This window comes from Triticum aestivum, chromosome 7A, assembly GCF_018294505.1.
Source record: "Triticum aestivum cultivar Chinese Spring chromosome 7A, IWGSC CS RefSeq v2.1, whole genome shotgun sequence".
NCBI lineage: Eukaryota > Viridiplantae > Streptophyta > Magnoliopsida > Poales > Poaceae > Triticum > Triticum aestivum.
In genome coordinates this window covers 525,846,084-525,869,231 of record NC_057812.1, presented here as the reverse complement: position 1 = coordinate 525,869,231, position 23,148 = coordinate 525,846,084, and the positions used below count along the sequence as shown (strand labels likewise).

The 23,148-nt window shown below is 45.3% G+C and overlaps 2 protein-coding genes across 3 annotated transcripts; one reads left to right on the top strand and one right to left on the bottom strand.

Moving 5' to 3' along the window:
* Positions 1–2,611: 2,611 nt before the first annotated feature.
* On the top strand, positions 2,612–13,782 carry LOC123147976 (ABC transporter G family member 42). Its single transcript, XM_044567310.1, has 21 exons — positions 2,612–3,218; positions 4,931–5,385; positions 5,553–5,629; positions 6,073–6,126; positions 7,019–7,109; positions 8,444–8,745; positions 8,874–9,155; positions 9,242–9,558; positions 9,643–9,803; positions 9,886–10,001; positions 10,077–10,233; positions 10,324–10,461; positions 10,543–10,730; positions 10,891–11,238; positions 11,506–11,796; positions 11,882–11,965; positions 12,068–12,201; positions 12,317–12,544; positions 12,626–12,797; positions 12,907–13,161; positions 13,248–13,782. Exons 1-21 carry the CDS (start codon positions 2,809–2,811, stop codon positions 13,515–13,517), a joined length of 4,530 nt encoding a protein of 1,509 aa, XP_044423245.1. The 5' UTR covers positions 2,612–2,808; the 3' UTR covers positions 13,518–13,782.
* Positions 13,783–13,970: 188 nt separating this feature from the next.
* LOC123147977 (kinesin-like protein KIN-14M) lies at positions 13,971–22,841 on the bottom strand. Of its 2 annotated transcripts, none has more exons than XM_044567312.1 (21): positions 22,558–22,841; positions 22,276–22,457; positions 22,101–22,193; positions 20,939–21,164; positions 20,530–20,681; positions 20,356–20,439; positions 20,161–20,238; positions 19,969–20,094; positions 19,857–19,886; positions 18,838–19,542; positions 18,662–18,743; positions 18,488–18,583; positions 18,227–18,406; positions 18,044–18,150; positions 17,756–17,934; positions 17,215–17,379; positions 16,879–17,132; positions 16,634–16,797; positions 15,763–16,313; positions 15,364–15,464; positions 13,971–14,384 (listed from the first exon to the last, which is right to left on the bottom strand). In XM_044567312.1, the coding sequence occupies exons 1-21, from the start codon at positions 22,583–22,585 to the stop codon at positions 14,302–14,304; spliced, it is 3,666 nt and encodes a 1,221-aa protein (XP_044423247.1). In that variant the 5' UTR covers positions 22,586–22,841; the 3' UTR covers positions 13,971–14,301. The 2 variants fall into 2 exon arrangements, with proteins under 2 accessions (XP_044423247.1, XP_044423248.1); XM_044567313.1 differs by having other exon boundaries at positions 20,530–20,639.
* Between the last annotated feature and the right edge of the window lie 307 nt (positions 22,842–23,148).

Sequence of the window (23,148 nt, the reverse complement as noted above, 5' to 3'; positions counted from 1 at the left end):
GAGTTGTTGGAGGAGCCAGAGCTGTCGCCTGCACTTGACGTGGGGAGCGGTCTCATGCATGAGCCATGCACGTCTCGCCATGCACCTGCCGCTGGACCGGGCTCTTCAGCACCGGCCTTGCCCGTGCCGGCCTCCCCTGAGCCAGTCTTTCCTGGGCCGATCTCGCCTGGGCCGGCCTCCCCTGAGCCGTCGCCTGGGCCGGCCTCCCGAGACTTGGTCGGCCTCGAGCCGACTGGCTGGCCTGCCCGGTCGACCGCTGCCTCGCCTGGCTCTGCCTCGTCCTCGCCCGGCGCAGATGCTCCATCACCAGCCGACTCACCGGCTGCTTCTTCATCGCTGGTGCCGTCGCCACCTGCTGCACCACCTACTTCTGTTACTCATCGACCACATACACGCAGCCGATCCGGTATTGTGTGTCCCAAGCAACGCAAAGATGGGACGGTGGCCTGGCTTGCGGCCTGTGTTGCTCACATCAAGGAAGATCCCTCGGCTGAACCATGTCACTTCCAGGTTGCTCTCAGGATTCCTCATTGGCGTCAAGCTATGGAGCAAGAGTATCAGGCATTGTTGACAAATGGTACTTGATTCCAAGTGGGTCTTCAAAGTTAAGAAGCATGCCGATGGTTCAATTGAATGCTATAAGGCATGGTTAGTGGCGAAAGGGTTCAAGCAAAGGTATGGTCTTGACTACGAGGATACGTTCAGTCCGGTGATCAAACCGACAACTATACGGCTTCTGTTGTCCTTGGCTGTTACTCGGGGCTAGTTTCTTCGTCAGCTGTATGTTCAGAATGCTTTTCCTCCATGGTGTTCTGGTGAGGAGGTTTTGCGTCAGCCCCCGGAGTTCGTTGATCCTGCTCGCCCTCATCATATGTGTCTCCTGGTCAAGGCGCTCTATGGGCTAAAGCAGGCTCCTCGTGCTTGGCATGCCAGATTGGGCTTTGTTCTTCAGTCACTTGGTTTTGTTCCCTCCACTGCTGACACCTCGCTCTTCCTTCTGCATCGGCCTGAGGTGACGATGTATCTTCTGGTATATGTTGATGACATTATCCTCATTAGCTCCTCTGATGTTGCTGCTGATCGTGTGATCTCTTCCTTGAGTGGTGATTTTGTGGTGAAGGATTTAGGAACGTTGCATTACTTCCTTGGCCTGGAAGTTTACCGTTCTCCTGTCGGTTTGACACTCACGCAGCGTAAGTACTCAATGGACTTGTTGCGACGAGCAAGTATGCTGAAGTGCAAACATGCCATGACTCCTATGTCTGGTACTGATCGTCTGTCTGCTTTTGATGGAGATCCTCTCATCTCTAATGATGCCACCGAGTATCATAGTATTGTTGGTGGTCTGCAGTACCTGACTATCACTCGGCTCGATATCTCATATGCAGTCAATCGTGTCTGTCAGTTTCTTCATGCTCCTCAGACTTCTCATTGAACAGCGGTGAAGCGCATTCTTCGCTATGTTTGCTTTACTGCCTCATATGGTTCACTCCTTCAGCCAGCATCGTCTCCTACGCTTTCTACTTTTTCAGATGCAGACTGGGCTGGTAATCCAAATGACAGGCGATCCACGGGGGGACATGCCTTCTTTGGTCCTAATTTGATCGCCTGGGCTGCTCGTAAACAAGCTACAGTGTCCAGGAGTAGCACTGAAGCTGAATACAAAGCAATTGCAAATGCTACAGCTGAGATCATATGGGTACAGCCCTTGTTGAGAGAATTGGGAGTTTCTCAAACTCAGCCGCCTGTTCTTTGGTGTGACAACATTGGTGCTACATATCTGTCATCTAATCTAGTGTTTCATGCTCAGACAAAACACATTGAAGTTGACTATCACTTTGTGCGGGAACGTGTTGCACAGAAGCTACTCCACATCAAGTTCATCTCTTCAAAAGATCAACTTGCTGACATCTTCACGAAGCCTCTACCACAACCTCAATTTGTAGGCTGCAGACGCAATCTTAACGTACTTTGTACTTCAGGGCATAGTTAAGATTGAGGAAAGGTGTTAAACTATATTTATACGTAACCTTTGTATAGGTCTTGTATATTGTACCGTACACCTTTATGTACCCTTTATATATATAAGATAGCCACATCCATTATGGGTGTCGTGCAGTTTCCCAAACCTTAAGTCTTACGGAGAACAACGAAATGCTGGCGGCAGCAGGGCCAAGGTCCGCCTTACAACATCGCGGCAACATACACCGTCCAGGCGACCAGTCAATCCCGGCGCTGTGCTCGGTACAGTAACTGAAGCCGACGACCCGAAATATTTGGCCGGCACCTACCGCGGCACCGGAGCGGGAGCGGGCCAAGGGGCCGTCTCCCCGTGCACCGCACCGCACCGCCGCTCGGCAGCCCCCATCCCGGCGCGGTCAACCGCGTCGACCCCACCCGAGTAGAAGCCCGGCTCGCCCCCACCAACCCACAAAGACGACCACCACATGTCTCACACGGCGACGCACCACCTCGCCCCGTCCCCGTCCCCGTAGTCGCAAAAGCTGAACAAAAGGCAACGCGAGAGAGAAATCGCGGGAAATCACCGGCGCCAACCCCACGCGCGCCCGCGTATAAGTGCCGCGCACCACCACGCCTGCCATTCCCCAGCCCGCCAGCCCACTCACCCCTCCCCCTCTCTTTTCCAGCTCCCGCTCTCATCATCGCGGCCCGAGGCTAGGCGCCCCGCGCGCATGGCAGTGGCACTCGCCGCGCGCCACCAACTGCCGCACTGACGCCGCCGCGCAAGCGCAGGGCTCGTTCGACCGCGCGGAGTAAACCTAGGTGAGCGATCGGGCTTGGGGCGCGATGGAGAAGGTGTGGGACTCGGGGCGGCGGATGAGCCGGAGCATCGGGCGGGGGATGGGGGTGGAGACGTGGGGCGTCGACGAGGCCTTCCTGCAGGGCGGCGCCGGCGGCGGGAGCAGGCGCGGCAGCCGGGGCCGCGCCGACGACGACGAGGAGGCGCTGCGGTGGGCGGCCATCGAGCGCCTCCCCACCTACAGCCGCATGAGGACGTCCATCCTCCAGGCCGAGGCGGCCGCCGCGGCCGCCGCCTCGCCAACTGACGGGGCGGCAGAAGGCAAGGAGCAGTACAAGGAGGTGGACGTGCGGAAGCTGGCGGTGGGCGAGCGGCAGGAGTTCATCGAGCGCGTCTTCCGCGTCGCCGAGGAGGACAACCAGCGCTTCCTCCGCAAGCTGCGCGACCGCATCGACAGGTACGTACGTTAATTACCACCTGCTTCCCCCCCCCCCCCCCCCCCCCCCCCCCCCCCCCCCCCGTCAATAATCAACTCCAAACATACGTAATCCACTTCAGCTACCACAGCTTGCCGTTACTCATTTTGGTTTTTATACTCGCGTGCGACCCCGACCAACAAAATAAGTACAAAGCTGATTAAGCATGCGATTTCCACTGGCTTGAAACTTTGGCCGTAGCAGCGGACTACGTGCAGGCGCACGCCATTGCATGTCACGGTTGTTGCATAATCTTAATCATTACTAGCTCCTTGCTTAATATAAACACCACAAGAACAACAACTTGTCGATCATGACCACAACAGACATGTTTCAATTCAAAACACTCGGAAAGGTACCTCTCAACTGCGCAATGCGCACTCAATCAGGCAAAAGGACGCTAAAAAACCCGGCCGATCTCTCGTATCAGATATCGCTCCCAAAACGAGTATAATCCTCCATCCATACTTTCTCGCAGAATTATTCGTTCCATACTCCGGAAATTAAGACTTTTAACCCACCCGGTGCGGTAGGCTCCCGGCCATCCTTACCTGTGGGAGGCTTCAGTTTTCACACGTGCTGTGATGTGTTGATTGAAAAGTAGTCTGTGGTCTTCTTGGTGTGGCTGAAGCTGTACGCACGAAGAAAGTGATTGATGGCAATGTGGCACTAGATATTGGCGTTCACTTCTCTCCCTATCCCTGTTTGCAATATGTTTCCAGGAACTAATTAGTGGGCCGGATGCACCTGTCGAAACGTCGCTGCATGCAGGTGAACCGATCCAAATCAATGTACCGACCGAGCTGAAACTAACCACAAGGGCCTGCGTAATTACGTCAGCAGGCATGCGCATGACATCAGCACACCAACTGTTCTTTTTTTAATTTTTTTTTGCAGATTAACCTGTGGAGTTAGTTAAATTTTGACATCCACACAATTTGAGTGCAGTCTCCTTCTGCATAACTTAATTCGAGTTGTGGATTAGGATCAACCGTAATACTGTAGTATAGTTAGTAGCAGTTGACTGAACAATCCATGGAGTTGTGCACCAGTAGCACTAGCCGTGTACTACGCCTTAGTTCAGATCAACCTTTGCAAAAGGAGAAATGGAATATGTGTTAGTTCAAGTTTCTTCGCGGTTTGCTTTTGGGACTACAAGTTTGCAGTATTTTAGGAATGCTCTTTCTACTTTCTTGATAGAAAATGATGCACTTTGTGTGAGATTCGAAATGGAAACATTCTGCCTGTCTCTGGCCCCAAAGGTCGCCTAAAGTTGACAGCCAAACCCACACCGTAGCTGGCTTGCTCCCAACGTGGATGAATGATGGCGCCAACAGTAACATAGATCATTTCCTTTTATGGCGTGAAGACACATAAAAATCAACCGCTGACCCATCGAACATGCTAAAATAGTTTATTTGTGTCCCGTACCTTACTAATAAGTAACTAATGAAGTACTTCCTCCGGTTCTTTTTATTCTGCATATAAGAATGTCTGAAGTCAAACTTCATAAAGTTTGAAGTCATGACACATCTACTGATATTGATTTTACATTGTGAATAGTGGCATTTTTTCTATAAAGTCGGTCAAACTTTACGAGGCTTGATTTCAGACAAATCTTATATATAATTAAATGGATAATGTTTGTGGGAAGAAAATAATATCGAACTGAAAATCGCATGCATGCATGCAGGGTGGGCATCGAGCTCCCGACGGTGGAGGTGCGGTTCGAGCGTCTGACGGTGCAGGCGCGGTGCCACGTGGGCAGCCGCGCGCTGCCGACGCTGCTCAACGCGGCGCGCAACATCGCGGAGGGCGCCCTGGGGCTCCTCGGGGTGCGGCTGAGCCGGCAGGCGACACTCACCATCCTCAAGGACATCTCGGGCGCCGTCCGGCCCTCGAGGATGACGCTGCTGCTGGGCCCGCCGTCGTCGGGGAAGACGACCCTGCTGCTGGCCCTGGCCGGCAAGCTGGACCCGTCTCTGGCGCGCGGCGGCGAGGTGGCCTACAACGGGTTCCCGCTGGACGAGTTCGTGCCGCAGAAGACGGCGGCGTACATCAGCCAGACGGACGTGCACGTCGGCGAGATGACCGTCAAGGAGACGCTCGACTTCTCGGCCAGGTGCCAGGGCGTCGGCACCAAGTACGGTAAGTACACCAACCCTTCACCTAGCTACCTAGCTAGCTAGGTAGCTACCTGTGCATGGATTGCGTGGAAGAACTTTAATCCACGGCCTTGCTGGCTTTGGCTTTCGGACAAGTGGTGGATGATTGAGGATTTTGAATGATGGGGGGACAAATATATTCTGTTGCAGATCTCCTGACCGAGCTGGCGAGGAGGGAGAAGGAGGCCGGCATCCGGCCGGAGCCGGAGGTTGACCTTTTTATGAAGGTAGGCTAACATCTTGGCATGCACGCTCTTTTCGCCGCAGTTGTGGGTACAATATTCGGAGGAGATTGGTTCCTATAGAAACATACAATCACAATTCCAAACTTAGATTCACTTAGGAGTAGTAAAAGAAGAAAAAAAAATTCAACAATGATCAGTGTTGTTTTAACTTGTGTTTTGTCCTTGAAACTTCACATTCTATTAATAGACCATCACCTTCTTAACATGCCCCCCAAAAGATAGGGGCTCCATTTTTCTAAAACGAAATGACACTCGTGTGAAACATGTACGAACGATACGACTGGCAGGTGAGCCGGCCGACGTGTTCTCAGATGGTTCACAAAAGAGGAAGCGTCTTATGAAACGGACATGCTTTGTTTCCAAGCTTTTTTATTTACTTTCTCTGTACTATGCACATCAATGACGCATTCCCTGTCTGTCTCCAGGCCACTTCGATGGAGGGAGTGGAGAGCAGCCTCCAGACGGACTACACCCTCAGGGTACGTACGCGCGCGCGCACGCCTGTCTGAATGTCCTTTTCTGACGTCGCATGAGGCTGCAGTTTTCTTGGTTTCGCTTCTTTTTGCCTGGCCGAAATCGCACCGTGGCGAGGTTGGCGAGATGTTACAGCGACCACACATTGACAAATCTGCACCCATCTAGAAAATGTTCCCCCTTTCTTGATCATGGCCAGTGTGCAGTGTACTCAAGCAAGGAACAATCCCAGTCAGTCATGGACAGCACGGCACAGCACGAAGCAGAGGTGCGGTGGTGGTAGCAGTCATGGTGGCGGGGGTGGCGGCACACGGTCCACACGAACCAAGAACACCAACCCACGCCGTCGTCGCAGCGAGTAGTGGTTGAGGCTGAGCCAGCATAGCCAGAAGGATAAGCACTCCGACTCGACTCGAGTGGCAGCGGGAGTCGGTAGCAAGTAGGCAGTGCGTTGGTCTGCAGCTCGCTCACCCCTTCTCCCTCTTTTGACTTGCTTGGAAAGCGCAGAAGCTCTGCTCCATTTTCCACCGTCGGTGGGGCCTCGCTGCGCCTAGCTTTGGGGGACGGGGGGTTGGTGGACGGACGCACGCTCCGGCTCGCCGTGATGATGGCGTCACCGGATCGCGATGACAGGCGCATCGCATCGCACCGGCGGCCGGCCGGCCGCGAGATGCCCGTGACCTGTTTGCCGTTATGCCCGGCCGGGGCCGCGGCCTTTTCTTTGTCCCGCATGGCGGGTAGCGGTTCCTTTCGGGCCATCAACCCCCGGTTTGACGAGTGGCCCTAACGAAATGGAAATCTCGCCGTGATTACCTTGACCGCGACGGACGTGGACGTGATGACGGAGTGCTTGTTTTTGACCAAGTTTGTTTGTGCCTTTTTTTTCCATGGGGACAGATACTGGGGCTGGACATATGCGCGGACACCATCGTCGGCGACCAGATGCAGAGGGGCATATCCGGCGGCCAGAAGAAGCGCGTCACCACCGGTAACCTAATCTCTCGCCATCACCCCGTCATGCTTACCTCACCATTCTGTCACATCATATTATATTTAATAAATGGCTGTGTAGGGTAATTCTCCTTTTCAAAGAAATAAAAAATGGCATGTCGTATTAGGCCTTGTACAATGGGAGGTGCTTAGGAGAGGTGCTTAGAGAAATAAACCAGGATTTCCTTAAGCACCGGTGCTTATTTGTACAGGGTAGACGCTTAACTAAGCGTCTCTCCTATAGAAATAGGCACCGGTGCTTCAGAAAAATCCGGTTTATTTTTCTAAGCACCTGCCTAAGCATCTCCCATTGTACAAGGCCTTAGAGGCTCCTCCTAAGAGGAATTTGCTGAACATGTTGGCCTTTCTAGAAGGCTGGTGAGGTTTAGGTGTCCATGCATACATACATACAGTTGCTGTGTCACATCCTGTGGTTCCTACGGTTGAAGGGTGTCTGTGCCATTGAGATGTGTTTCAGGTCCACACATTAGGGGCCTGAGCGTTTGGTTGGGAGTTTGGGAGGGCACGAGGCCATTAGCGTGCTGCCATTGCACAGTTGTTGGAGGGTCGTTGCCACTCTTTCGGTGTTTCCTCTAAGAACGTACGAACGAACGCTACGATCCAACCTCTAGAGGAACTAATCGTGATCCTGACATGCTAGAGCTTCATACCTCTTCTTTTGGCCTTTAGCAGCAGCCTATTCCGTGGCAGATTACCGAGTGGTGACACTTTACAGAGTCAGCGGCAATTTGCAGAGTTGCTGAAAATAATGGACCATAAATATATATATGGCCGAAAACTGCTGGCGGGGATATCGCATTATGGACGGGTTGCAGTTTACATGTGTTGCTACATTGCTTACTGACCCGTTCCTGCACGAGCAGTTTCCTTAGCTTGTTTCTGCTTTGCGAAGAACAAGACCGCTGCATTATATAATTGTTTTCACGTTGCATGTTGTATTTCTTCTTCATGAAAGGGCAGTGCTTCCGCCAATTTTTTGCAGAAATAAAATGCATTCCACATAATTGAAGCCGGGCCGAAAGTGCAATCGGGAAAGCAGCTTGATTTTTAGCTTAGAAATGTATACCAATGCTAAAGCAACAAGTTCAAACCATTTCACACGGATTTTGTGTTGAGGGGTCAATGGTTGGTGTCAGCATGATATTGCTTGTTACCAAACTGTATCGATTTCTTCTTAATTGAAAAGACAGAGCTCCTGCCAGGTTCATAATGATAATAATAAATAATAATATAAATTGATGAATCCGAGGAATTTTCAGAACATTACCAGGATGCAGGTCTTTGAAATGATTTGGCTCATCTGACTTGCAGGAGAGATGATTGTCGGTCCGACAAAGGTGCTATTCATGGATGAGATATCGACTGGGTTAGACAGCTCCACCACCTTTCAGATTGTCAAATGTCTGCAGCAGATTGTGCACTTGGGCGAGGCCACCATCCTCATGTCCCTCCTCCAGCCAGCCCCTGAGACCTTTGAACTCTTTGATGACATCATCCTACTGTCAGAAGGCCAGATTGTTTATCAGGGACCCCGTGATTGTGTCCTTGAATTCTTTGAGTCCTGTGGCTTTCGCTGCCCAGAGCGCAAGGGCACTGCAGACTTTCTTCAAGAGGTAACATCAAGCACTAGCCTAGTTATCAGTTACCGTCTTCCTGAGTGTTCCATGTTAATTATTATTTTTGAAGGGATGAAAGCTCCATGTTATGATATAAATGAAATCCTTGTATTTAATTTTCTCAGGTGACATCAAAGAAGGATCAGGAGCAGTACTGGGCTGACAAGCAGAGACCGTACCGATATGTTTCAGTCTCAGAATTTGCGCAGACGTTTAAACGGTTTCATGTTGGACTACAACTCGAGAACCATCTCTCAGTGCCATTTGACAAGAGCCGCAGCCATCAGGCTGCCCTGGTATTCTCCAAGCACTCGGTATCAACTCGAGAGCTCCTCAAGGCATCCTTTGACAAGGAGTGGCTCCTCATAAAGCGCAACTCATTTGTATACATCTTCAAGACCATACAGGTGGGCATAATTTTCCTGTCCATATCGCCACTTCTTAAAATCCACAATGCGAAGAACCTGACATTATTTCTCGGTGAACTCCGAAGCTCATTATTGTAGCCCTTATCGCGTCAACAGTCTTTCTAAGGACTCAGATGCACACAAGGAATCTGGATGATGGTTTTGTCTACGTGGGAGCACTGCTTTTTACTCTGATTGTGAACATGTTCAATGGTTTTGCCGAGCTCCCTTTGACCATCACAAGGTTGCCGGTGTTCTTCAAGCACCGGGACCTCCTCTTCTACCCTGCTTGGATATTCACACTACCGAATGTCGTTCTCAGAATCCCATTTTCAATGATCGAATCCATAGTATGGGTGGTTGTCACATACTACACTATGGGATTTGCCCCAGAAGCTGACAGGTACATATGGAGTAGAGTACATGTTGTTACGTGAATCAGGACCTATAACTTTTGTGACTGCTAAATTGCCATCTTTGTGCGCAGATTCTTCAAGCAGTTGCTCCTTGTGTTCTTGATCCAGCAGATGGCTGGTGGGCTTTTCAGAGCAATTGCTGGCCTTTGTAGATCCATGATCATTGCTCAAACCGGAGGAGCCCTGTTCCTTCTCATCTTCTTTGTCCTTGGAGGATTTCTTCTGCCAAAAGGTCGATTACTTATCTTGTTCATTTTCACTTCACATTCTTCTGCAGCTTTGCTGACTAGTCCTTTGCTCTCCACTATCAACAGACTTCATCCCAAAATGGTGGATCTGGGGCTATTGGATTTCACCGCTGGTGTATGGATATAATGCTCTAGCAGTGAATGAATTCTATTCTCCTCGGTGGATGGACAAGTTTGTAATGGTTAGCTCATTGCAGCACTCATCTTTCACTGATTGACGTGTATGCTTTTCTAACAAGCTGTGTTCATGTTGATAGGACAAGAATGGTGTTCCTAAAAGACTAGGTATGGCTATGCTTGAAGGCGCCAACATTTTTACTGACAAAAACTGGTTCTGGATTGGAGCAGCAGGGCTGTTAGGTTTCACAATCTTCTTCAATGTGCTCTTTACTTTGTGCCTCACGTATCTGGATCGTAAGTATTGGAAAATTAATCTTATTGCCTTCCGAGTTCTGATAATAAATTTTGGATCAGTATGTAACCCACTTACTCTTTACTCGTTAGCCTTGGGCAAACCACAAGCTGTTATATCTGAAGAAACTGCAAAGGAAGCAGAAGACAATGGGCTTCCGAGAGAGACAGTAAGCAATGGCAGCACAAGAAGAAATGGCAGCATGAAATCGAAGGATGGGTCCAATAACAGTAAGCTATTCTGACTGAATTCATATGTAAATAGGACAGCATAAGTAAAAGTTTCTAAACTGAAAGCTAAAATTATTTCAGAGGAAATGAGAGAGATGAGACTGAGTGCTCGTTTGAGCAATAGTTCATCAAATGGAATTTCTAATGGGATTTCACGAGTCATGTCCGTTGGCAGCAATGAAGCTGCTCCAAGAAGAGGAATGGTTCTTCCATTCTCCCCTCTATCTATGTGTTTTGATGATGTGAACTACTATGTCGACATGCCTGCAGTGAGTTCACTATGCACAATTTTCTCATCATTGTTTTCCTCAAACAAGCATCAAAATGAGTCGTCATGACTTTTTTCCACAGCATTTTGTCATGTTCTTATCGTACCTTCCTCCTCAATTGGAAATCTGGAAAATTTATGAGGTCTTCCTATCTATGTAGGAAATGAAACAGCAAGGAGTGACTGATGATAGGCTCCAATTGTTACGTGATGTTACTGGATCATTTAGACCTGGAGTGCTAACAGCACTCATGGGAGTCAGTGGAGCAGGAAAGACCACTCTTATGGATGTTTTAGCTGGAAGAAAGACTGGTGGTTACATTGAAGGAGATATCAGAATTTCTGGTTATCCGAAGAACCAAGCAACATTTGCAAGGATTTCTGGCTATTGTGAGCAAAATGATATCCATTCACCTCAGGTCACGATTAGGGAATCTCTGATATACTCCGCCTTCCTGCGTCTTCCTGAAAAGATCGGAGATCAAGATATCACTGATGAAATCAAGATTGTAAGTCATGTCTTTTTGCCTTTTGGAATACTATATCTTTAGTTGCTTACTAACTTATATTGGAATATCGAATCATTTTGCTACTTTGACAAGGTGAATTAAGCATTTTCACTTGATTTTTACAATTAGTGTATACCTCTTGGATCTTGGTACAAGTTAATTGGATGCTTGAGATTTGATAAATATATGTCAAGAAATGTTCATACAACTTGGAATTTTTTGTTTGCTTTATCAAGCTCTTATCTGACATTGTTTCAATGGTTTCAGCAATTTGTTGATGAAGTTATGGAGTTAGTGGAGCTCGACAATCTGAAGGATGCTTTAGTTGGACTGCCAGGAATTTCAGGTCTTTCAACAGAGCAAAGAAAGAGGTTAACAATAGCTGTGGAGCTTGTCGCAAATCCATCGATCATCTTCATGGATGAACCGACATCAGGTCTTGATGCAAGAGCAGCAGCAATTGTCATGAGAACAGTGAGGAACACTGTTGACACTGGACGGACAGTGGTTTGCACAATCCACCAGCCAAGCATTGACATCTTTGAAGCTTTTGATGAGGTGACCACTGAACATAGACAAATCAGTTTAAGTGTTAGTTCAACCTTTTCAGCAACTAAACTATAACTCGAGCTCTTTCCTGCAGTTACTATTACTGAAAAGAGGAGGCCAGGTAATATACTCTGGGAAACTGGGTCGCAACTCACAGAAAATGACTGAATACTTCGAGGTACGGATAGAATTACACGATTATGGTTTTTTTAAGTGGGAGATATCATTTAAATAACTAAAATAATTTTTTTATGTCTAATATTATGTTCAATGCTACCAGGCGATTCCTGGAGTGCCTAAAATCAAAGATAAGTACAACCCTGCAACGTGGATGCTTGAGGTCAGTTCAGTTGCTGCAGAAGTACGCCTGAGTATGGATTTTGCTGACTACTACAGGACTTCAGATCTGTACAAGTAAGAAAAACATGTTTTTCATCATATGGACCTCTAATGTTTTTCTCAAAGTGCATAATCATGGCACAACTTTAAGGAACAAAATTCTCATGCAATACACTGTCTGTATTTCCAGGCAAAACAAGGTATTGGTGAGCCAGCTAAGTCGACCAGAACCAGGAACATCAGATCTGTATTTTCCTACAGAATACTCGCAATCCATTATAGGGCAGTTCAAAGCCTGCCTCTGGAAGCATTGGCTGACCTATTGGCGCAGCCCAGATTACAACCTTGTCAGATTTTCCTTCACTTTGTTCACAGCCTTGCTGCTGGGCTCCATCTTTTGGAAGATTGGCACCAATATGTAATTACTGTACTTATCTTCATCTTTGACTCCTTAATCCTAATGTACCAGCATCTGAATTTTTGGTGCCTTGTGATGCAGGGGGGATGCCAATACTCTTAGAATGGTCATTGGAGCAATGTACACAGCAGTGATGTTTGTCGGCATCAACAACTGTGCAACCGTTCAACCAATTGTTTCAATCGAGAGAACAGTTTTCTACCGAGAGAGGGCTGCTGGGATGTACTCTGCACTGCCATATGCCATTGCTCAGGTAAGAATAGAGTAAAATAAAAGAGCTATAACTAAACAGAGTGGTAGATAAAGTATTAAGGTTGTCATTGGCTTCTTCGGGTATCTCAAGCCTTTGTGTGTTGCTTCAGGTTGTCATGGAGATACCTTATGTCTTCGTCCAAACCTCGTATTACACCCTCATCGTATACGCCATGATGAGCTTCCAGTGGACAGCTGTCAAGTTCTTCTGGTTCTTCTTCGTCTCCTACTTTTCCTTCCTCTACTTCACCTACTACGGGATGATGACTGTATCAATCTCACCAAACCATGAGGTTGCAGGCATCTTCGCCGCAGCTTTCTATTCCCTATTCAACCTTTTCTCTGGCTTCTTCATCCCAAGACCGGTAAGTTGTGTTCCTACATTAGATGATTGTTGCAGTTCTTGCTTTTTCGTAAGATCAATTACTTATTCTGTTCTTGCTTTGTCCAGAAAATCCCCAAATGGTGGATCTGGTACTACTGGATTTGCCCATTGGCATGGACAGTGTATGGGCTCATAGTGACACAATACGGAGACATGGAAGACATCATCACCGTCCCAGGCCAATCTAACCAGACAATCAGCTACTACATAACACATCATTTTGGATACCACAGGAGCTTCATGGCGGTCGTTGCACCGGTGCTTGTGCTCTTTGCAGTGTTCTTCGCTTTCATGTATGCTCTCTGCCTCAAGAAGTTGAACTTTCAAACACGGTAGGAGCGGAAAGCCAACAGACAAGATCTCACAGGCAATATGGTCGATTTTTCTTGATCCAACTCTTCTTTTGTCCTTCCATTTTTGGGTCTATTTATGTGCCAGTGTAAATACAGGTGTAGTTTTTTGGATTCCTTACATAGTCAAATACGATGAGGGTGCACCAGCCTTTCAGGCTTGGAAGTGTATTGCATTGCAAATTTGCAAGACTGCGATGAGCAGAATTTGTTCATGGCCTATAAATACATTGGAGTTTTTTCTTTCACAAGTTCACAACCGATTTTGTCTAGCAGTAAGGATAGCAGCCTTTGGGCTTTCTAAATGGTGAATATTTTCTTCTTTTTTCTGTTACCACAATGGAAGTTTAAATTTTGACCACATGAGATCAGATTTCGAATAGATTGTATAATTGCATTTTTCAGTGATGTTAAGGGACATGCTATAGTGGTGAAAATATAAGAATGCTCAACATCTGATGTACATAACGAAAACATCCAATTTTCTGAGAAGTACAATTTCTTATTCTCAATTGCTCATATCGTTGGAACAGGGAGATGCTATCTTACATTAGAAAAAGGGAAGAAGCTAAAACAACAAGAATGACAACCTTTCTTCTATTTAACACTCAACAATGTTTTGTCGAAGCAGTGTCGTATGTACAGTGTCATTTACATTCTCACTTAAACAAAGGGCAGCATCACTAAGCAGCCATCAACTTAAAAAATACTTTCTGAATTTTCTGTACATAAAGGAACAAGAATATTGAAAGAAGTTCATCGACTTTGAGCTAATTCCATCGCTTCGGAGTATTCGAGGTTCTTGGTGAGGATGTTGCTTGTGTAATTGTGCTTCTTCGTGTGCTTGCTGACGCTGTAACAAAATAGTTGGTAAACACTTCAGAGTACTGTATGTGTGTCTGGACCTAGTGAAGCTTATGTCTGCTGTATTGTATCAAATGTATAATTTAAGCTCAGTTAATTTAAATTGTACCCGAAATGTTTGGTTAGGGAGCTTAGTTCATGAATGGGTAAATACTGCACAAGAGTAACTGGGGACGGCGCGGATCAAAGCAGATACTGTATAATACTAGAGTAGGGAGAAATAGATCATAGGTGCAGGAGGAGACCTTTAATGAACAGATATGATGTACTCCCTCCATCCCAAAATGCTCGACTTTATACTAACTTTAGTACAAAGTTATACTAAGGTTGAGACACTTATTTTGGGACAGAGGGAGTATAAGCCTTTTTAGATATTCCAATATGGACTACTACGGAGCAAAATGAGTGAATCGACACTCTAAAATACATCTATATACATCCGTATGTAGTCCGTATTGAAATCTCTAATAAAAAGGCTTATATTTAGAAACGGAAGAAGTATATTCTTTTATAGCACTCACTTGAGCGGTGCCCTAAGACTCAAATTATCTCCTAATCTTCCAGCCAAACTAACAGAACTAAATCTGCTGCAGTTCATGAGCCACAGTAACTATAGTCCATGAGCTATAATAACTTGAAGTGGGCCCAGACTCATGACATGCTCCCTGTAGATTTCTAAATTGTCTTATCATGTTATTTCGTGGGTACTGGTTTAATTTTTCCGAGCATTAAATCTGCACTTGTTTACGCGGTCAATGGAATATTCTGAAATATAATAGGAGTACTAGTATACTTATCTTTAGATAATAGTACTAGCGTACATTCTGAAGCATTATAAGGACATTGCAATAATCTTTACTCAGATATTTAGATCCTAAGCCACGAACAGTTGATTTAATTGCACCCCAAAGCAGTAACCATATCTGCTATGGTGGCGCACAATTTCAATGAGATACAAGTGAGCTTACCTGAAGATCTAGGAGTAGAATCTCTTGATTTGGGCCACACACTAGAAGATGGGGCTGTTTTTGGTGTTGTTGCCTTTTGTACTCGAGTAGTCACCTTAGGTCTGCATGAGGAAGAATGAGTGCTTACAAGTAAAAATAGGTAAGCCAAAAGGCTAAGGGCCAAGTAAGCATATAGAGATATTCATCTAAGATTTTTGACATCATAGTGCCTAATTACCTTAGTTACCTACTCCAGTCACATGGATTGCTTTTACTTGTATTAATTAATAGTGCATTTTTACATGGTAGAGAATACTAAAGGGAATTTCTCCCCTCCTATGAACAGAAAGATGGTACAGTACTAAATTGAAAATGGAACCATGAGTTCATGATGCTACCAAGACAACCGGAAGTACTTACAGTCGATCTTTTGGTGTGTTGGGTGCAGTTTCTTGTTCTTTCCATGTGCTAGCTATTTTTTCCTGCTCCGGGAAGAGAGCAAAGTCAACCATGCTACTTATTGAGCCGTCGGTTTCTGTACCCATGGATATGCCACTATCTGATATATCGCTTAACCTCCCCTCTGAATCAGCGTAACCAAAGCTGGCAAGCTCAGGGTCAGCTGAATTCGGACCCATATCATCTTCAGGGAGCTTGGAAAGTACCATAATCTCCCTCTGCTGCTGAATATCATCAATCGACTGCATGGAGCTAGTTTCAGAATGCCTGTCACTGATCTCAGAGAAGTTATCAGCATCGGAGCCTGCCCTACTGATAAGGCCCATTGCCTTTCCGCCAGATGCCGTTCTTCGATGTTGCATTTTGCTTCCCAGGGAGGATATTCCTGGGGAGGAGGACGAATGTTTCAGCAAGGAATCAGCACGTTTGCCTGTCTTTACCCTTGGACTGTGAGTCTGTAGCTGGTTGATCTCCTCATCCTTCTTTGCAATTTTATCTTTGAGCAGTGAGAGCTGCAGGGTGAAAAACAATATTATAGTAATCAAATGATACATGGAAGTATCATGTGGTAAACTGTTAATATTATAGTATTTTTTCTCAAAAAAAATATTGTATGTTTTTTCCATGGGAAGTATCATGTAGTTGCATTTCATGCCAGAGGTAAGTTCCACGCTTACACCATCTATTATGTTTTCCAGGTGCATAGAACACATTGAGGATACTAGAATAGTACTAGTTATATGTAATCAAGAGAAGTTGGTTATACATTTCTGTTGCCAGTGTTTCAATAATAAATTAGTTAGCAAAATATAAAACATGCAAAATTCTTCACCTGTTCCTTAAATTCTTTGATATCTTTGCCCTCTTTATTTGCCTTTGCAGCACCTAGTTCCACTCCTGAAACTCTTTCAGCAAACCTCAAAGTACTTAAACTCTCTGCATAAGATGAGACATCTGGATTGATCTGCACAAACATCAGGGTCTTCGCATGGCCACCTACAAATGAATCTTTTCAAGTTATAAAAAATATAAAACATGTAAAACAGTGTTAGATAGCCAATGAGGAAAGATAGGCACCCAAAGAACTTTGCAGGACTTGTGTAAGTTTGCTGTTTCGGTATGGCACATGAGAAGTCTTCTGTGATAAAGAAAATATAACATCTCCAAGAGCAGACAGAGATTTATTGATGTGTTGTGCTTCTTTGAGTCTATCGCCTGTAACAGCAGAACGGTCCACCCTTTCGCTTCCAGCAAGATCAACAAGATGGAGGGCCCCGCGCAAAGTAGCTCCAGTTTTCAAATCTTCACCTTGAACATGTACAGTGACAACACTGAAAAATACTCGAAATGAGCCTGATTTTCAATAGAATCAGCAGGAAACCTCGACTGAAATCATGGAGCGGTAAGATTAACCTGTGAGATCTGCTGCTTCGCTCGTTCAGTGCTGTTGCACCCACAGATCGGTTCCCAAGTCCTGTTCTCATTAACTCAATAACATCGGTCGTAGAGTTGACGGGATGCAATGTTGCATCAGGAACAGCAAGCCCATTGGGATGGCTGGAATTCAAAATCCCTAGAGTGTGCAAGTTAAAGGAAACAACAGTATGTTCTTTACGTACTTGCATTTGTAACCTTCCAGAGGTTTAAGGGGGTGTGCTATGACAAGATGAAACAGATACGTGGCATTCCATTAAGGACAGTAAAGGGATGTTCAACCAAGTTCCAAGTTTCTACACGTTCATTTGAAGCGAATCAACTGACCAGTCAAGTTTACAACTAGACCTTAGGTTAAGTATTTCAGTTGCATTAATCCTTCTTTTTAATCTAGACACACTAACAATGGATTTGTTAACTAAATCAACACATCATAGTGTATGTATGTTGACCACATCAAAACAGATCAATATGCATAATAAACATAGGTGACTATACAATGTAAGCGACAAAAGGATATTTCTTCTCTGAACCATTGCTTCCTAAGAGATCATGGATTTGTTCGTTGTATATCTCAATCATTTGAACACTGACTTCATAATTGAATGTATCTCCTCGATTGCGTGATATAAGGAACAGGTCGTTCAGAGCTCTGAAATTGACACCCAATTCCTCCTCCGTAGCATCTTCAGGTCCAGTCTGAGATATTAATTAGAAAAGGCACAATAAACACATCGTATCTGTCAATAAATAGTGGTTATAATTCTCAAAAAAGAAATTTAAGACTGTTATATTGAGATCTTCATACCATTGTGTAGGTTTTTCCTGATCCAGTTTGTCCATACGCAAAAATGCAAACATTATAGCCATCAAGGACTGATCTAACTAGTGGTTGAATGTCCCTGAATACCTCATCTAGAAAAAAACATAAATTAAAAAAATCAAACCACATCGTATACTACCACGGAATAGGCCACATATTCATCAGTACCTTGAGAAGTAGTGGGGCCAAGAACTTTGTTAAATTTAAACAACTTATTCCCCTCTTTTCCAATTTTTGTAGGGTTTGCTAAAATGAGTTCACCGTTATCACCAGTAATTTCAGTTGTACTAGACTTATGATCCTCGTTAGGAAGAAAAGGTCTTATCCGGCAAAAGACTCTGATATTTCCTGATAAAAAATTAGAACTCTTAGAAAGTTGACACAGTTATAATATCAGCATGTGTAAATTGACGTTGCTCACATAGCCACCTTTTAGCTCCTGAACCTCGTTGAACAATTTTCTGTTTTCTTCAAGAGCAGCGTGATACTTCTCTGAAGCATTTGCTAATACTTTAAGGCTTTGTCCTGCGGAATCAAATAAGATTTAAGTTATAAAGTGCCAACAACAAGAAGTCAATTAATTACTCACTCATTTGTTCATACCAAGGCCACTAAGTTCTTCAGACCATCTCTTCTGGCAGTTTTGGATTTCATGCCTAATGGAAACAGAAGATAACCTCAAATCCTGATAGGGAGAAGTTTTAACTTAAATCGATGACTTCATCAATTCTTAAAAGAAATATAGAGGAAATATAAAGATTGTTTTAACCAACCTATACCTGAATATTCTGCATTTGTAGACCTACAAATTGGTTCAGCATGATTTCCTTCTGCTCCCAGGTTTGGATTCTTGCTTCCAACAATTCTTCAAGATATCTTTCTCTCTTAGTAGAATCTTCTAGTTTTAGCTCCACTTCCTTTATTCTCTGTTCAAAATTCCTATTTTCCTGTAAAGCCGTAGTCTTCAAATCTTGAATATATGTCTCATGTGATCTTCTTGCCATGGCAAGCTCTTGCCTGAGTTGTGATATTACATTGCCACTGTTCTCTTTATCCTTTAGAAGATTAACTACATCTTTGTTCTTAGTTTCCAACAGGCTGTGGCTCTTTTCACATGATGATTTATTGGCTTCTAATTCTAACTTTAATTTCATAATAGTAACTTTATAGTTTTCTTTCTCCTTCATCAAACTGATGAGTTCATCTTTATACATAATTGGCTTAGCTATATGTTCATCTGCTGATTGATTTCTATCCCCATCCTTGCCTTTCTTCAAGATAACCGTGTCTTCCTTCTCCTTTATTAACCTAGCCATTTCTTCCTTCTCTTTCATCAATCTAATTATGTCTTCCTTGTCATTCAACAATCTAGTCATATCTTCCTTATCCTTTGTCAGTGTAGTTACATTTTCCTTGTCCTTCGTCAGCTTTGTCTGATCTTCCTCAAGTAATTGCCTTTTCTCTTCAAATTTGTCTTTCTCCATCTGCAAATAAATTGAATTACTTTTGAAAAATAGAAAAAAATGTGTTCATTTTCTTATTTTTATTAGCAGTAATAAGTCTATTATTCTTGGTATGGATAAATTCAAACTCTTGGTTTTTCATCCTTCCTAAAGCAAAGACAGGCAAAGCTTCTGTGTGCAAAGTGTTTCTCTTGTAAAGATTGAAAGAGCAGACGTAGAAGTGACATCAAATGAAAGATATGAGGGGAAAACATAGCAGGATTTCATAATTTGAATATAATATAGGAAAATGATGGTAATATGAAGATGTCACCAATGTTATATGAGAAACAAACCTTCATCCGGTGCACAGGCTCTGCAGCAACCTGGAAAACAATTAAGGAAAGAAAATAAGGAAAGAAGCCAACCATTTGCACTTACATTGAGGTCATCATCACCGAAACTTACATGTGCTTTTCCATTTGCTGCATTTGAGCTTACATGTATTTGCCCACTTGTCCCACTGGCCAATGCCTCTAAAACTCTAATCCTCGATTTGTATTTCTCTTCGCGTGCTTTCATAAGGTTATTTTGCTGCATGGAGGTTAAATTTACAACAAGAACAAACTGAAAAATTAAGTGTGAATAAGTATTCCTTACATTTCTTATGTGCTCAGCCTGCGTAGAAATTCGTCGTTCAACCTCCAATATGATCTTTCTCAACAAGAAAGCGAGATGCTGTGCAAAGAATACTATTTTCATATTCAAGAGGATGAAAAGAGTCTACAGCAAAATATATCGGAGTTTCAATGTATGAAAGGAATAAACTAACTGCATTGCTTTTGAGTAGCCTACATAAGGAATTTCTCCATTCTTCCTCTCAATAATCTCATCAAGGATGCCATTCACAACACTCAAAAGTGACTGAGTAGGGGCATTCTGCAACAAGAATATTGTGACGCAGAGAATGAAAATCAAATCTGATGTCTAAATAATTCCAACAGGTATATTTTAGTACACAGTACTTACATCCAAGCTGGTGGATTTCATCATATCTGAAATTTTAGAACTAGGCAGATCAGAATAACCTCCTTGCCTCAGTTGGAAGACTTCATGAAAATTGCGTCCGGCATGCCGTGCTGTAGAAGATAGTTCAGGTCGTGATATAACAGAAGGTGGTTCTACAGAAGAAGAAAAAATGATTTAGTTGATAACGGAACCTGTTTCGTATAAAAACATCTCTAATTGAAACGGTCAATAATGTATAAATCTACATACATGCAATTTAGTAGTACAACTTGACTGTTAAAATTATGATTTCTTCTATATTCTCAATCCTCAGGAATAATGTAAAGCACCACCCTCAGTATACCCTCACTGGATAACTCCTAGAGTTAATCCCCTACCCAAATCTTTGAACACATAAATAGGATCTCACCTGACATGGCTGGACTTTTGGAGACCTTCTGTAGCGTTGTTTCCATTTGTTTGACATCTTCTCTTACTTCAGAATTTTGTGTGACCTGGCCATTCTCCCTTCTGGGGAATCCCACGGTGTGCATCCTCCCATTTTGTGGAAGGCCGCAGGTCCAGCCTTCCCCAGCATGGGAGACAAACCGATCCCTTAGTGCAAGAAGACAGGCAACCACAGCTGACATCGGGCCCTAAATTAGTGGCAATAATGCCGCAACAAAACCCAATAAGGCCTCGAAGATGAAACTTTGTATTGCAGAAAACAGCTGGAACTGCAAACATGCTCCTTGGCAGCATTGCAAAACTGACAACTATTGCGAAAACACATGTGCATAGTACTACTGCAGCACATAATATCACATTAAAAAATTGTGGCACTCCAATATTTTATTAACTTCAATATTTTAGGCAGTTTAAACCTGTATTATGTTCAATGATAAAGAGGAATTCTCCATAATTTTGCCATTTGTACATGGCATCAGACTAGCCAACGCAATCGGTGTGTTACATGGGTTCTGGACTAGAACACACTATAGTTACAGACAGCAATTAACCATTTGTTTACTTAAAAAAACATTTTACCTGCAATTGGTACGTGTTCTAGTAAAGAACCCACGGCTGCATAGTTATATTTGTCATTTTTTACTTCAGAAAACAATTTACCACCGTCGCCGTAAAAAGACAATTTACCACTGTTTTACAATTAAACTGAACTTGAAACTGATCACCAACTATACTGGCCGATCAGATATTCAGATATCCTACCAGCTCGATAACTGGAGGTATTATTTGTTCAACTGTTTGAGAGTTGATGGTTATCGCAAACCACATGCGACATCCACTAGCAGTTAGATTCGGCAAGCACAGACTGACAGAGATTAATGTGTCACTTGCCCACACAACAAACCGTTCAATGACAACCGGCAACACAGAACCTAGAGCGAAAACGAGCTCCTAACTTGTTCGACGCGAAGCTCCAGCTACCTCACACTCACAGCAATCACATCATCCGATTCCCCGTCGGCAGGTGGCGACGGGTCAACGGGTAATCCAAAATATGAGCGCTGGTGATCACTATCACGCCGATTGCTGGATGAAGAACACAAACAAACAAACGACACGCGTACCGTCTCGAGGTCCGAGGGCGCGAAGCTGGGAAGGCCCATCCGCTCCACGGCCGCGAGGAACCGCCCGACATCGCGCTCCGCCGCCGCTCCGCCCTGCGGCACACGCAGTGTCAACGGCGATCACGACCAGACAAGCCGTAGCGGGAGAGAAGCGGGTGGGCGGGTGGCGGCGTACCTCGTAGCGCGGTGAGGCGGGGCGGGCGAGCTTGTCGAGCGCGGCGCGGAGCAGCGCGCCGTCCGCGAGCGCGGCCCTGAGCTCGTCGTCGGAGGCGCGCGGCGGCGGGAGCGGCAGCGGCAGCGCCGACTCCCGGAGCAGCGCGCGCAGCCACGCGACGGCCTCCGATCGCCGCCGCTCCGCTATGGGGGAAAATCAAAATGGTGGAACGAGTCAATAATTAACCATCATCGGCGTGGGGGCGACCATACTTTGAATGAAGCCCGAGAGGGTTTTACGTACGGGACTCGGCGGCGGTGGCGGCGGACATGGAAACCGAGTGCGGCCGGCGGACGGGCGCGGGCAGAGGGAGGAGAGGGTCGGGGGATTGGAGCCGAGAGCCGTTTGACCAGAAGAGGGAGGGAGGGCGAGCGCGCGCCGGGGAGAAGAGAGGCGTGGGCGAGTGGGCGACGTGCGGGGGCGATCGATGTGCTTGTGCTGTCTGCTGCGCGCTAGATTTTGGGGGTGATTTTGGTTCCCGTCGTGGATTGGGATTCTTCTCACTGAACTTGCCCAGGGAAGGTACAAGGTCAGATCAGCAGACTGTTTTCTTACGCGGGAGGTGGAGGGAAAGGTAAGGGAGGGGCCTCACCGGTCACCACAACTCTGGTTATCATGCCTTTCAAACTTTGGGAGGGTATCTGGTGCTCCTCACACTTAAATGCTACCGTGATACGGGCATCTGAGCCGTCGGATTTTTAGACCGGACGACATTCAGGAGATGTTGGATCTGTTGGACCTATGCGTCATTTTTGGACTTTTCGGAGGCTTTTCTGCAAGTGTTGCAAAGTAATTGCGAGCCATTCTATCTGAGAATCCGACAGCCCAGAACCC